Source organism: Anser anser (genome assembly GCF_964211835.1).
Source record: "Anser anser genome assembly, chromosome: 1".
Taxonomy (NCBI): domain Eukaryota; kingdom Metazoa; phylum Chordata; class Aves; order Anseriformes; family Anatidae; genus Anser; species Anser anser.
The window spans coordinates 27123783-27140284 of NC_139720.1; the positions used below are offsets into that span (position 1 = coordinate 27123783).

General features: G+C 42.4%; 1 protein-coding gene across 5 annotated transcripts in view; it reads right to left on the minus strand.

The window, feature by feature from the left end:
- ST7 (suppression of tumorigenicity 7) overlaps positions 1–16502 on the minus strand; it is a 145950-nt gene that overhangs the window by 60685 nt on the left and 68763 nt on the right. For 4 of the 5 annotated variants that reach the window (XM_083851155.1, XM_083851154.1, XM_083851156.1 and 1 more), the window contains exon 2: positions 8178–8260. In XM_083851155.1, coding sequence (XP_083707281.1) covers positions 8178–8260 — 83 coding nt within the window. Of the gene's footprint in view, positions 1–8177; positions 8261–9530; positions 9554–16502 lie in introns of those variants that run through there. The other variant, XM_083851157.1, reaches the window with a different exon arrangement.

The following is a 16502-nucleotide window of genomic DNA, read 5'->3' on the forward strand; positions in this document are numbered from 1 at the left end:
GGCCGCCTTCCTCCGGCAACAACAGCGAAAAACCCCTCCCTTACATCAAATTATGTCCTTCGGAGGCTTTTAAAATTGCGAGGACCATTGTTTTGAGGTGACTTCTAACGAGAGCCCCCATCCACTCATCCCACGCGAGGCTGCACGCAGGGCTGTGCTCCTGCCTCAGCTCCCTCCCTCCACGGGCAGTGGAAAAAAGATGAGAAAAGGCAGGTTTGCTCCTTTTCCTGGCAATGCCTCCGAAGGATCTCACCGCATTTCATTTAAAAAACGTTTAAAGTACCGAACGAAACGCCTGAAACCCAATCTTACACCTTTTAAAGGACTATTTTTCCCCCCCAACAGAGCTAGCTGTGTTTTGTTTTGTATTCCTGACTTGGCATCATTCCGAATTAAATTTCAGGCTTTTCGTTCAGCTAGAAAATCATATATATATATATATATATATTTACGTTGCTCTGCTTAACAAATCATTCCACAGCCTAAAAGAACCCCTGGAAATTAAAATTATGCACATAAATATACATTTGCTGTATTTTCACAGAGAAATTATATTTTTGGGGTAAGAACAGACATTTTAGGAAACCACATAAACCTGGAAATGTAGACTATGTCATATAAACAGGGAAAAGATTTTGAGTGTAACACACACAGTTAAAATGAGTATATCCTAAAGGGTTTGCAGTTGCACCTCCATCGCCAGCCAAACATCTATACACCAACAGAAACAAAACCAAACTTTTTTTTTTTTGGAAAATTCGGCAGTCCCTTCTAGCATTGATTAACCCTGAAGTTGTGAATGAACGATCTTTGCTCTTTTTATTCTTCTCCGTCTCCGTGTTTTATGCGAGCGCTGAGAACTTCTACAAAATCCTTACAACCCAGTTATTTACCGGTCCTTACTACAGCCCTCCACAGTCAGCACCCAGTGAATTCACACAGCCTGCCCAGCCTGGGCGCTGCCGGGGGAGCTCTCGGGGGCTGGCAAGGATTTGGGCTGTGGGACACCCGGAGTCTGCAGCGAGGTTCACGTTGGGCTCCACGCCTTCCCTGAATCGCACCTGAATCACCAAAAATGGTCTCCGTATTTCTGTATTTTTTGCTTTCTGAAGTCCTCTTGAGCTCTTTATGTAATTGAACTCTCTTCTCTCAGTCTCCGTAGGATTGTCTGTAGAGGATACTGGATACTCTTTTTTTTTTTTCTTCTTCAAACCATTCCATAGGTGAAAAACTCCATAGGGCCATAGCAAGAAAGTATTCCTCTCCAAAGGTTACTGTAATATGTTCAGCACTGGTGCTTCCCCTAATTCCAGCTGTGTTGCTAAAGTATCCAAGAGCATTCGTATGGAAGAAGCTGATGCTAACTGTGCTGGATGGAGTGGGAACGTAGCTGGTGGCCATATATCAACTTCACACAAGCATGTGTGGCAGCCCTGGAGACCACTTGGTCCCCAAAACAACCTAATGGCTCTTCTTGGAGATATCAACAAGGAAGAATAAAGCAGTTTTATGAGGAGAAGACAGAACGGCTACTAACGTGAACAGATAAAGGTCACAAGCGCTGGGGAAGATAAACATGCTCAGAGGGAAACCAGAACATAAACACATCTGGATCCTTGTGAACTCTGCATTCCTGGCAAATCACTGAAATCCCTCGCGGCATGAATAGCTCCTACCTGTGTTTGTCACTCTGTGTGTTCCCTAGGGATGCACCCAGGTGGGAACCTTGGGAGGCAGGGGCAGACCTGTGAGGAAGTATCACTGTATGCTGCTCTGCACTGATGCACTTTCCAGGCATCCACCACTGCCTGCGTTTCTCCAAATGCTAGGGATGATGGACAGGGAGCTGGCACAGGCGAGTCTTTGGGTTCAGCTCTTCTCATGCTCTTACACAACACTTTTATAAAGGGTTGACAGTCTAAATCTTATGATCATAACCTAAGCAGCCAAGGTATGGCCGACCATCAGAAAAAGACTGTGCTGTAAGACACAGTCACAGCTCTGCTCTGAGCGTATGCTTTTGTACTGTCTTTGGCAACTTTGAAGCCTGAACACAATTCAAGCCCCAGTTGTGCCTATCTAAGGCCTCAAAGGACATGGTTTTTAGGAATCAAGAATTACAGTTTTGTACTGAGACACAGGACACTGAGTATCACTGTAACAGAGTCAGGGACTGAAGTACAGCTGCCAGACTGGCCTCTCAAAACTCTTAGTAGTTACAGACTGTCATCTAACTGGCTTTATACTTTCTTCAAGAAAAAGAGAAAAAGATTTTTCAAAATGTGTTAATAATTCCCTGCTTATTACTTCAACTATAAACAGCTTTTACATAAAAAAAAGAGTACTTATGACCTCATTTGCCCTGCATAACTGTACACAAATTGGGAAACTGTCACACTGAATTTCAGTGAAACTGAGGATACAAGCAGAAAGAATGCATGTATGCTGTCACTACTACAGTTCAGCTGAGTGACAGGAACTTGTCAAAACATGTGGTACAGCTGTAAGTTCCTCCTTAGCCTTACAAATACATTAATTACTTTTAAAAAGGGGATTAAAGCTCCTAAATCTTCTAAGACATCTTTGAGAAATATTTGCAATGTTGAGTGAATCCAGTGCCAGGGAACATAAACCAGATCTCAATGCATACCAGCTCCTAGAAAATGAAGCCATAAATCATCACCACAATATGCCTTTGCTTAGAGTGATTTGTTCAGGGTGTATGAGAAGGTAATATGTAATCTGGTATTGAAGTCAAAACAATAAGTTGCCTTCACAGTACTTCTGCACCTTTTTCAGACAGCGTCAGCCGTTTTGAAACCTGATTTCTATAAACAAGTTTGATTTCTAACTGTACCAGCCAGTTTGAAGGCAATGTGAAGTCAACAAGCTTTTGACAGTTCAGCAGAGATCATCTGGCAGAATAATAGCTAACTACAAGGATTAATTACCTGTAGAAAGAGATCTGGATCAGAGAGGAAATTAGGGAGAAAAGTCATTTCTGCACCACCTCTGAAAGCAAAGGCCACCTCATTTAGTGGTATTTACCTTTAGAAGAAGGTGTCCTTGCCCATGGCAGGGGGTTGGAACTGGGTGATCTTTAAGGTCCCTTCCAACCCAAACCATTCTGTGATTGAATGATTCATTTCTCTCATATACATAGAGTGGAAGGGAAGCTCATCTTCACAGCAGTAGCAAATTTCTCTGGGTTCTCTCTAGTTGATGCCTGTTCTTTCATATGTGAACAGGGTCAAACATTTCCAGACTCTCAAGGGGTCTTTAAACCTTCACAAAGGCCAAGTTAAAACCCTGTTCTGAACATTTCCAGCTTTGTGTTTTGAAGTCTAAGTCTAGAATTCTTATTTTTCAGTCTGGTAGGGGTCATGCTTAACATAAGAATATTTGATTTTGGAAAACCCATAAGGATGATTTCTACGAGTGCATGGCTATGAAAAAAAAAAAAAAAGCTCGTAGGCAGCAAAGATATTTGGGTCAAGTAAAAGCTGGTTAATCACTCATAAATCTTAAAGCGTTTCAGATACTTGTTTTGGACCTTTTTTGCCTTTGCTTCTCTATGCAGGTACTTCATTTCCCCTGTGCAATGAAAACACTACAGTTCCCCTCTTTCTTATCTCTGCTCTCACATACCAGATCTCACAATCCCTGACCGTTTTATTTCTCTGTGCAACAACAAATCCATTCTGCATCACTTGGATTATCTGATCTTCCCTCTTCGTTTTTCAGAACAGATACTTCACCAGAAATGCATCAGTCCACAAGGGAAGGTTTTGATGGCTGTTCTCACTGGACCAAATACTTACATCTATCAGCAATTTAAATTATGTTTTCCTGTTTATCGTATCCAAGACAGGCATCCTGTCTTACAGTGACTACTCTCTGTAGTCCTCTCCCAGTGTGTGTATTGAGTCTTCAGCAGAAAGAGTAAAGAATTTCTGTTGCAGGCAACTTCCACAGCTCAGGGCTCTCATTCAGACTTCGAATTAGGCATCTAGGTCTCTGAGGAGTAAGATTTGGAATACTCTTCTAATATGAGGGGCGGTAACAACCAATCTAATGGATCTAAATGAGGCTTACTCCCTTGAGGAGCAGGATAATGATAGCCGAGCATTCAGTGGTTGAGCCCCTGTGATAAATAAAACAGGAGCGCAGCACATGTTTGACTGGCTCTGTCATCCACGCTGTTTATTTGTCAGCGCGCTGCCTGGCCTGCGCCAACTCTCCCTGACAATGACTGGATGTGTTCGAGGGATATCACAGCCCAGGGGCTGTTTCCAGTAGATAGTATGGGAAAGATCACCCTGCTTTGGGAAGCAAGAGTGTTTATCCATATGGATGAGATGATACGATGCTACTTGTCCGTGAAAAGAGAAAGCCCCTTGGTCTGCGATGCTAGCAACCACCTTATGCAAAATAGCTATTTACCTACACTTTACCTGCCTCTGGAAATACAGAAAGGGGAAAGAAATTAATATATTGCCTGGCCTAACCGCAGGACTTCTCTCAGTGCTTGGTAAATGCCATTTGTTATGCCTTCACTGGGTTACAGGCTGCCTTCCTGCAGAACCTTCCTCTCTCATCAGCTACCTGGTAAATGTTTCCAATTTCTCAGGAGCTCCCTACAAGGACTCTGCCCTCCCTGACCTGTCAGCCTCCACCGAGCAGAGCAGAAGCTTTGAACAATTACCACGTATCAGCCTTCAGCTGCCAAAGATTGTCCCTGTACAAATGTCAGACTTCCACAGAATCTGTGGGAACACCCAGAATTCGGGCACCTTTCTGCCCCTCTGCAGCAGACTACACAAAGGTAACAGAACAACTAAATAAATAAACACAGAAGAACAGTTAACATCTACAAGAAATAATTCAGGTCCTCTTTGAGACTTCCTCCACTAGCACCATCAGTTGCAAAAAAGCAGAAATATCTTATTTGCCCCAAGCTCTGACACAGAATAATGCGGCTTTCTTGGTGGAGCTTCGAGACGGGTTCACTGCTGCCTGAGATTTGTTAGAACCCAGACTCTATCAGCTTGAAGTCCAAACACCACAACTTTCACCCTGGTGGTAACATATTAAATATGCAGCCTTACTGAGAAATCTCAGTGGCATTTAGGAACACAGTTGCAGTTCACAGCATTTGCCCGACATCAGTCGTGTTCCGTGTTACCCTACCTGTGGCAAACTTCAGCCTCTTGACACCAAATACAATACAGCTCCGCTGGATTCTCTGTGTCAGAACCCCGTTTTTCAGTGAATTGAAAGTAACTGTGGTGGAACCAAGTTTCCAATATAACATTTTTAATGTAGTTTGGGACTTAATTTAGTTCCTATTTTTAATGTCAAAAATAGTGCTGGGGTGAATTCAAAAGATGCTAAGTTGCTCATTTTAAACTATGTGCTGTAAAGTAATCATTAAGGAGAATGGTTGAGATAGAAAAGACTTTTCTGTACTGTTCTGAGCTATCCAGAAAAAAACAAAGGGTTTGACATCCTTGCTTCAAATCACATAATCTACAGTAAGGCCAGAATTTTACCTAAAGAATGAAAACAAAGTAAGAGACAAAATAAGACAGGAGAGTACAGTTCTGCAAAGGAGTCACGCAACATGCAATTCCCCAGAGCTGAACTCTGCAGAGTCATTGTTTCATGATCCAAACATGAAACAGAATAAGCATTCACTTTCCCATTGGTCACCACACTTCTGAAATGATGGAATTTTCCCTCATTTCATAACCTGCCGTGCTGTGATTTCTCCTTCTGATTGGGAATTGCAGCCCACCAGTAGCGGAAACAAATCTGCCAGACCATATGGTGGAAAATTCCAAAGAATATCATTACATCTATTCTGACAGACACCCTAGTGATGTGGATTTGAGAGGAAAATGTTTATTTTATAAAAGGGTTTCATTTAATACCACTAGCAGGTCTAAGAATCCTTTAGAACTGCAGATGCTACATGACAGGTGAGTGGGTGGTATTGTAAGCAATTCAGCATGTTATAGGGCCATTGGTAAACAGCAATATTGTTAAGAAATAGTAGGTCTGAAGCATAACTGGGCTAGAGAATGGCTAGCACTGTCTCAGTAGAACTTGCCCAGTTGTCTTTCCTGATGATGATCCTGATGATCCTGATGATGACCATTTTCCATGGTCTACTTAAGCTGCAGTTTCTTCTTTCCATGGCCATCTCTGCTGAGTTCTTTTTCCATTGTCCAGTTTACAGATCACATGTTCCTCTCAGCACATGCACTTTTCCCTGCAGCCTAGGGTTCCTGACTGTCACCTACCTGGCCTGTTTCTTGTGCATATTTAGGACAGTGGCATATAAGCATCACACAAAAACTGACAGAAGTGAAGGTCCACAAAAAAATCTTTCAACACAAAACAGGCTTTCAGTCTTCTTTCAGTCTTTGTCTACACCTCCATCACCTCTCTGTTCCTTTAACTTATTCATAAAGGACTCTGTCATGCACCACTTAGTGAAATTTCTTTGGCTAAGGCTCACTCGGTCTCATCTCTTCTTGGAAGGCTTCTATAGGTGCCCTTTTCCCCTTCATCACATCACAGCCGTGAATGCAACTTGCCACCTGCTTCTTGCACTTTCCATCCAAGTACTGCACTTAGCAATTTCTTGCTCACAAGTCTCCTACTGAGCTCATTCCTCAGAAATTGCTTTCATGACTACAGCACAAAATGTAACTACATTTGCAATCATGCTATACACAGGCAATTTAGTTACAAATAATTTAGCCTCTCTCGGGTTTTTGTTCCTGTTTGATTCTGTAACATATTTCCATAGATACAGACTATTTTTTTCCTTGCCAATTTCTCCAGCTGTCTTCAATGGCCAGCAACAAATATGAGATTGTGCCTGTGGAACCCATGTATTTTCCTCATTCCTTCTTATCTTGTTCGTGGGGCCTGGCCTTTTGAATGCTTCTCCTTTCTGAGTGAGATTACTGAATGTAACATTCAGTTATTCCTCCTGTGCATTTGAGTGCGTTGCACCAAACTGAACCAAGTCTTGCAGGTCTGGCTGCTGAACCTCAGCATTCATGTTCTGAAAGAACTGCGGATGTCTCCAGAGCTCTGTCCTGTGCTTTGGGGCTCAATCCATGCAGTCATGATGAATGCCCAAGGTGCAGGCATTAAGTAATTGCTTTCTGCCACAAGCAAACCCCAGAGCAAGGCAGAGCAGCAGTGCACCTGACGCTTTATACCTGAAATCATCTAAGTGATGAGAGTCTCACAGGCATTTAGGAGTGAAGGATGGCATTTCTTTGTCTACAACAAGCAGTGTGGAAGTGAGAGCTCCTCTGAGGTCAGCAGATACACGGCGATGTGAACCAGCCCCTTGTGATGACCTTCATTTGTGTCAGCAGAAAGCCACTCTCAGCTTTACTCAGTATAAGCGTAATACCCGAAGTACACCTTGCAGATTGTTGGACTTTTTTTACCTCAGCTTGCTTCTGTAAAGACAATGAACAAAATCCAGACCAAATGCTCTGCTTTTGACTCCTGCGCTGTGATGGCATTATGATTCAGTCCACTGCATCGATTTGCACGATGAAGCCCTCAGGGATTATATATGGGAGGAGTTTTTTTTTTTTTTTTTTTTTTAAAGTGGTTTGAAAATATTCTTTAGACCTTTAAACAAATAGGCAGACATGTATTGAGAAAGATTTTTAAAGTGAAGATGTGAAATAATCTGCCTTTGGAATTCTGGCAGTAAAACTAGGCACGTTGCTAATATTCTAGTCGCCGTTTCTCTAGTAAATCCTGCTGCAACTTTCTAAAATGAGCAAGTGAAGCTGAGAGAGTTGATGCCTCTCCTCCTCTTCTTTTCACCACTCTTGTTATTTCTGTAGTACTTGTCAATGGAAGCACTTAGTGTGCAAGCACTTGTTCTGATTTATTATAGGGTTGTTTGTTAGTGGGACACAGCGTCCTTCAAGATTTTTTTCTTCAAAGAAATATAGTGCTGAAGCATTTCCTCTCTCTTTTTTTTTTTTAAACAGAAATAGAAGGACAAAATTTATATGCTGCAAAATGTAGGTTTAGAAAACAAAAATGACACTCATTAATCTCATCAAAGCTTAAATCCCATTCTGAATGAGAGAATCAATTTGTAAAGTGATATTAATATATCTGGTACTTACCAGAATAAGTCCCGAGATTAGTGAGGAGGTGCCTGTCAGGGCAACATAGAACTTGGGGGTTAACGTGTTCAAAAACATACTCACTGAAAAGGAAAAAAAAAGAGAGGAAACCATGAGTACAAGAGCAGGACATGTTCGCTCCATGTGTCCCCTCCTCCTCCCAGCTGCTCTCCAACTTCAAGCAAGTTATTAGCTTAATTCTGATAAAAAAAAGTTTCCAGAACATCCTGTTTCATCTGCCTCGCATGACAAAGTACAAGATGAGACTGCTACATGCAGAGTTTTGTTTTCAGAAGAGTCCATCACAAGGCAATGTACAACAGTCGCACACATGTACGGACGGGTCTTTCCTACTGCAGTCAGCATTCCACTGCCACTGACTTCAGGATTCCCTGTGATATATGGAAGATTTCTGATTATCTACCTTTGCTACTCCATCGCAGTTAGAAATCTTATGGGTTGGTCTCAAGGTGTTGTGTTCAACTTTGTCTCAACATCCTGCATCGTCTTCGTCAAAACAATTTTTTAAAGCCTGTTATTTTTCATTGCTTTCATTCTTCATTCCTCACTTATAAAGTAGGAGATAATAGCATTTCCCTAACTTGCTCCTCTGCATTACAATTAGTGAAGCACACAGATAGTATGGCAATAGCGAATAAATGCATAAAACAGATTAGGAAAACACCTAACAGGCTTTCTGATAGATTTTATTAAAACAACAGCAACAACACCACCACTATCCAGATTATCTAGGATAAAATCTAACCTATCGAGGGCAGAAGCAAAGCCAGACAAGCTGCAAGGAACAACAAAACCATTTGTATGCACTCCTGGAAATTCAAAGGGCTTTTCTAGTCATACCACATTTTGGAAGCTGCTGAGAGAATCAACAGGTAGTCTTGCTCAGCCCCCCCACGGAAAATCCCTATGGACTTGAGAAAATAAAATACCCTTTTAGTAGTTTTTGGATACTCTACAGAAGCTATTAGAGAGAACTGGAGCTCTTATGCTAAATCCCAGATGTTTAAAGAGAAAACGTCAACTACCCATCACCTCCATCTTGTATGAATGGACCTGTTGTCCATTAAACTGCACAGGGGGCTAGAATATTGTCTGTAAAAAAACTACTGGTCTCATCCCGAACCAGTGCCAAAGTATCCCTCACACATACATACATACGTATGTGTGCATTCATACATATGGATCTGTACGTATGCAGGCGTATATAGGCAAAATGCTCTAGTCATCTCCACCTGTGTCTGAAGAAGGAACTGACAATAGTTAACAGGTAAATTTAACAGCCTTGTAGCAGCCAACCTACTGAACAGTCATTTAAAAACACTGATAAAAGACCTGCAGATGTAGGCGGGAGGCCCTCAGCTCAGTCTGTTCCCTTTAGAAATGATACTTGCTGAAATTAAAGAATGTAGAGCCGAGAAATGAAGAGAAGACAAAGACAGCAGGATACAAATCATCAAACATTTGATTAATTTTCCGTAACCAGTAAAATAGAAAATTGTTTTCCAGAAATGCACTGCTAAAACTGATTGAAACATTGCAAATTAGCTGCTTTGTTTGGATTTTAGCTGTATAGTTAGTCACTGTTGTGTGGTGTTTTTTTTTCTTGAAATTGCCATAAATTATTAAAATGTGCCATTTTCTGCTCCACTGGAGTAGCATTAAGCATCAAGCTGATATTGTAAAGAACTAGTTTGTGGGTTTTAATTCCATCTCCCATTATTTTTCACAGATGAGTTGGGTGCCAAATTCTCCGTTACTGTAAATCAGCACAACATCCCCCACCTTACCATGTGCAGTGGAGCTACACTGATTTATACCAGCTCTGGCTCAACAGTTGGGATTTTCCCACATCTCATTGCTTTTTTTTCCTGTTTCCGTTCTTCTTCTTTTTTTTTTTTTTTTAATGTCTAATACAAACTGACTTTGAAATAGTAGTCCCTGCTTACTCCAGCCCCAGTATCTACTAAGAAAGAAGAGGAAGACAGACACCGAAATAGCTTTAGCTTCTACACACCATCCATGAGTCCTTTAGAAGAAACATTCCTCATTCTGGAATGCAAATGTAAACCAGAGACATAATCAAACAGAGTCACTGGGGATATTTCAGCCTGCCAGTGAAATTGCTTCCTCTGCTGAGGTCAGGGTATTCCTGGGAGAAAATACTCTGTCGTGGGGTATAGATGTGCATGCCCCCCATGCAGCCCAGGGCTGCTGCAGTGCCAGCAATAACACCAAGAGCCAAGCAGCGGGAGAGACTTCACAGAGGTGCTTTCTCTTCTCCTCCTCTGCCGTAGCTTCACAGCTCATGGAATGCCAGAACTTTCCCAATTAAACTGGAAACATTACCCTAGAGGAAATTTGAATTCCAAGGGCATTAAATACAAAAACCTAAAAATTTACCAAAGCTGTGAAGGCATCTGAGCCTCCTGCGTTTTAGAAGATTCCATGAGAAGGTAGCCATTTGAAGGCGGATATAGTCTATTTGCTTTAAATTCCTACTGCCTCTTCCATTAAAAAATGCTGCAAATTGAACAAAATTCCTTAAGTGGTGACAACGTTCTCCCTTACCATTACTGACTGCTATCAGTACACATCACTCTGGGAAACGCGTCCCCATTTGGAAGAGCCCTCTCCACAAATCAGACTCCAAGCTGCTCACCAGTAGAGCAGAATGAGTGAGCGTCTTAAGAATTGATGTTAGCTTTGGTCTGTCACCACATCTGTTGCGAGCAATTTATTCTGATTTATAGACAATCAGATCCAAATGGAGATAGGCTTTTATTTTTCTGTCATCTGCACCACTGTTACTGTTCTATTCTTTACTTACATGTATGCTGGTGCTCGTCTGTGCTCTTTACTAGAGGCTGCTACAGTCGTTCACTTTTACAGCTTAATCGTGGGGACTGGCGAGGTGAGCAGGTGCGATGCTGGATGCTCTCAGACTGTAGGGTCTCTCCTCCCAGCTAACCAGCATGGCTCCGCTGCTTCATTTACAGTCGCATGCCATTAGCAGAGTTACTTAGCTGGCCTGCTTCTCTCTAATCCCTCTGCTGTTCTTCTTCCCACTGATTAATAAAAGAATCTTCTGTTCCATTATGAAAACTATCAACTTCTGCCAATTATTAACCACCTCCCCGGTCCCTTTGTCTCTGTAAATATTACTAACTAAAGCAAACACTTTCTAATAAGAAACATATTTCCAAAACAATAAATCCAAGCACTGGAGGAGCTGTGGTCAGACTGTTTTTATGCTGAAGTCAATGAGAATTCAGTCTTTGTTTCACTGGAAACTACTTCAAGGTCCATTTTTCATGATGTAAATCCCCAAAGTAAAAATCAATCCTCTTTTGGGTTATCTTATACGCACGATTATATATATATATATAAAGAGTAAAGAGTATTTCCTTATAGTCAGCATTCTGACCCTGGAGAAATCACTGCGAGGGCTATCCAGTATCTACATGCCTCCCTGCACCCCATATCGGACCCAGATTTCCTTCAGCGAGTTGCAGTAAACTAAAGATACCATTAGATAACGCTAAATGTCCATCTGCTTAAATCTGCGTAGCGGTATTTTTCCCCTCTGTTTCCATTTCAGGAAAGCAAGGAGCAGAGAGAGGTTTCTGAGCGGCGCGAGTTGATGCTGGCTGAAGATGGCTGCGGAGTAAGAAGTCAGGGAGAGCCGCCAGTGCAAGGTGGCACTGCACGTGCTTCCTTCTGCATTCCTCACACGCCAGCATATGCCTCATTATTTCTGTGCACACAGGGAAGGTGGTACAGTTACTCGGCTTGCATTATCAACTCTTGTCTGTAACTCGGTAGCACTTAACAAAGGCATCTAATGAATATCCAGAGAGAGAAGCTTGCCTGTATTTAACACCAATTGCCCAATGTCCCTACAGTGCCAACTCACTCGAAATTGCGGTTAAATCCCAATTATTTACAAAGGCTTTTGATAGTGAGTGATTTATTTTAGGTGTGTTAGTGGAGATGATGGAATACAGCACAGCCTGTTTTTGTAAAGAAAACCAGCAAGACCTATAAATGCTGTCTAAACAAGCCATGCATGTCTGCTTATGAGACATTTCTGGCCCTAAAAATAAGCCCCCTGCCTTTCCTCCCTTCTCTTTATTGCTTTCATTTTAATCATGCTTGAGTCACCCACAATAAGGTACTATTGACATTTCCAAAGTTGCTTGCATTACACTGGTAAATCATTCCGTCCTACTGTATAACATCCAGGGAAGGATTACTATGTCACTGCTAACCGTGCATGCTCGGAGATGAATTTACAACCAATTCAGTTCACAGCGGACAAGGCAAAAAAGCACACAAGCCACAGTCTGTTGAGGCTAATCAAAAGAGGTGATTGAAATGTTCTTAAAAGCTAATGTCATTTCATTCCTGTTGGACATGTTGTTCATTGCAACTACCCATGATTCTTTCTGAACATGAGGATAAAGAATAAAGGAAAATCATCCATTTTTTTTCAAGCAACAAAATCGTCAAATCACGTACATTGTCTTCCTCAAGGTGACACTGCACTATGGTGCTTTACAACTTTCTTCAAACACTTCGAGGCATTCACATTTCAGGCACGTGAGGAACCACCACAGGAGGGAAATACTGGGTTTAAACCGGTGAAATTATCATCATGGTGTTGTATCAGTTAATTACACTCAAAGATGTTTAGGGGTGGGAGCATTGCAAACTAGCTACTATTCCCGCACGTGGGTCTACTAAAATGGCAGCACTAATATCTACTTCTGAATGTGAGCCTATGTCATTCGCCCAGTATGGTGCTAATAAAAATTTAATAGCAGTGCCACACAAATCATACACACAAACAGCCCAAGCAAAGAAAGGACTGCGTCATTTATTGCACTGCTAAGAGGTAAAATAATTCCAAAGTCAGAATGTTATCTTCAAACAGAGTTAAACTTAAATACATACCAATAACTTAGAACAAACAAGAAGATGCTTTGCAGACCCAGAATTAAAGAACTACAACATTTCACTTCATTTTCTGTCTCCACCCTCCACAGTATGTGCTTGGTATGCAAAACAATGAGAAGTCTTGTAACCCCAGAGCCCAAGTCCTGGAGACTGGCAACACACGAAGAAGGTCCTGTTGTTGAGGATCCTTGACACAGCACCTCAGCTTCTTTTCACTGCAAAAACCCATTCGAGCTGGTGTTCAGACATGGGATAGAGGATGCAGAAGGGACTGACTTATTGCACAGGGGCCTCACCATGGGTTAACGTAGCCCCCAACTCAAAGTTTCGCAGCAGTGCAGAACTCCTCTACCAAAGTGCCAGCCAAGATGGTGAAATAAAGTTGTTCAATAAACTTCTCCTAATAAACGTATAAAATTCCCCTCTGAGTAGGAAGCACTGCATACTCTCCACTTCGACTGAACTATTTACATGTAACCTTTTTGAACTCTCGAGTCATACTTCAGAAGCAGCTCAGCAATACACTTGGGAACCCATGCTAGGGTCATGCTGAATTATACATTCTTTTCTGCGATGGCCTCCATCTCAGTATAAATACAAACCCCACCAGATTTCAAAGTAGCATGTGATATTGCCTCGGGAAAGACAAACAAACAAAACTTCATCATTTACCAGGGTTTTCCCTGGGAAGCTACCAAGATTTTTTTGTACTTCTCCAGGCTTCTTGAAGAAATTGCCAAAGAAGAAGTGAACATCCAACAGTTTACGAATGCTCCAGAGTGAGTTTCATTTTTACTTGAGTTGTTGCAAATTCTGTGCAACTTCCTTCTCTAAGGCCTTCTGTGTAGCTCTGTTTTCAAAACGTGAAAACTTTTGACACTCAGAACCAAACACGTGGCCACTCCCGGCAGGAACAATCGGCGTCTCTGTGCTGCGCACAAGGAAATCCAGATGCCCACTCACTTTGCTCAACCACCTCCGCTTGTCCTGAAGGCATGAGGCTGAATGGGAGTCACATTCAGACATTTGGAGCCGGATCTAATGGCCAGTGAAGTCATCTCTTGCTCTGTGAATGCTGGATCAGAGCCCAGGTGGCGTGCCAAACGGTACCTATTACTTCAGATAAATACTGAACTCGGTTAACTACCAACGACTGTGCACAGGGTGCTGCTGTTACACATACTTCTACGTAGGCTTTCTGGGCTGAAGCACCACCACACTCTCTCTTTCACGTTCCCTCATCTTAAACGTACATGTTTGCCCTTTCGATGCAACGCCTTCGCCACATAAAGAAGGGGCAGTGACTGTGGATGGTCTGTTCTGGATAGAAGTTTTGCTAGCATGGGAGAGGCCTTCAGTCACAAACCACAGCCAGAAGACAAGAACCAGCAGAAGGCAATAATACAGTACCAGTTCCAGGTCAAAAACATCCAACTTTACTCCTAACTGAAAAAAGAAATAGAATTTTAAAGGTTGCAGATGACGGCAATAACTTTCTCACCGCTTTATGACCCAATGGCCCACTGAGCTAATTGTGCCCAGCACAGAAAACTGAAACAAACCCAAGTTCAGTCCGTTTTCCCCAACCACTCCTGCCTGAGATTTGCTAACGAATCCAACTTGATCATTCTCCTTGACATTTTAATGCATTAAATATCTGAAAGCCAACGTGACACAGCGATCAGTACTGGCCTGCCTCTCAACACCAGGTCTATATTCATGCTGTAACGCCCAGAAGTGATCAGATCAGTCCCTGTTCTGGCTCAGCCCTAGCAAGAATTTGTGCTGGTTCGTGAGCCTTTGGGACTTCCCTGAGTATACTATGTCCTTCTGAGTGCATTAACCACTCAGGCTGTTAGACATGAGGACTGCTTGTCCCCACTGAGAATAAGATGCAGGGAAACATAACTGATAAGAGATGGGAGCCATCACGGAGCTGAGGGCAGAAGGACAGAGGTGCAGAGGGGAAGGCAAAGTAAGGCCAGAGAGAGAGACAAAAAAAATAAGATTGAAAAAGTTAGAGAAAAATCTGTTCTGGTAGGAGAAACCTTGAAGTACAGGTGAATGAAATAATCCAGGACTGGAAGACAAAAAAAACACATAGACTCTAGCATGACTTAACACTGTGTGGTATCAACAGGAAAGGGGAAAGAGAAAAGAAAACCAACGTGGAGATAGACAAGTATAATATACAGATAAATTAAAAGAAAATGAAAAATGGAATGACATTAAAAATGAGCACGTAGAAAGGAGGACAAAAGACAGAGACAGAAACAGCAAAGGCAAGAAAAGCACACAAGAAACGTCCCATGCAACGTGAATGTAAACAGAGGCTATTTTTATTCTAGCAAAAGACGGTGTGCGATCCAGGGGCACCTTTCACTGGGAGAAATAATAAAGGCAACACTAACAGGTTTGGTCGTCTGGGGAAGCAATACTGCCAACAAGCTATTCCACAGCATCAAACACAACCAGTGCCTTGTCTCACAAACTGAGATCCTTAACACAAGGTGCTGCTTAAGTTCCTGTCCCCACCTGTGCGTTTTCCCACTATTTCCTACTCCCATGCAAGAGGCAGGGCAATTGCTGAGCAGCCGCAGCCTGCAGCCCAGGGCATCGCGGTACCCCCAAGCCTTTGTAACTGAGATGCCTGCAAACTCTGGCCTTTCAGCAGCTGCTACGCTCAGCTGCTCCACTTTCCCCCTGGAACAGCCAGGCTGCACACACAGGTACAGGACCCACTGTATCCCACCCCAAGAAAAACACCTGTGAATTTAAATACCAGAACCAACATAGGACAGCCAGACTCCAGCACGGTATTTTGCTATCCCATTTGACTGAGATCATGAACTCCCTACCTAGTGGATTTGGGGAGAATAAAAGTATGGAGAAAAAAAAGATCGATTTTCCTCCGTGAAAGCAGCTACTGTAATGCAAATTTGCTGCCACATTTGCTGCCCCCTGCCAAAGGATGGGGAACATTTCCTCTTGCTTTCACAATGCAGCAGTGACATGAATTAATTACACAGCTCCCGTTAATTGTAGAGCATGCTGACTGAACACCAGGATTTGCTAATATATTGGCAGCAAAAGCCCTGTTAAAAAAAAAAACTACCACTGGCAACAAACCCCAGCACTTCCATTTAAAGAAAGGTAAAATGAGGGAGAAACCATTTCCTGGGACCTCAGAGCCCTCGGCTGTCAGGGATTAAACTCCTGTGCATTTCTTTATGGCCAGCACAGTGCCCCACTGCTACAAGCAGAGTCCTGGCATTAATAATGCAGAAGTGGGAGGGAAGAACTGGGACAAGTAAGAACGAGACATGAAGAATGAGCAGTGACATACTG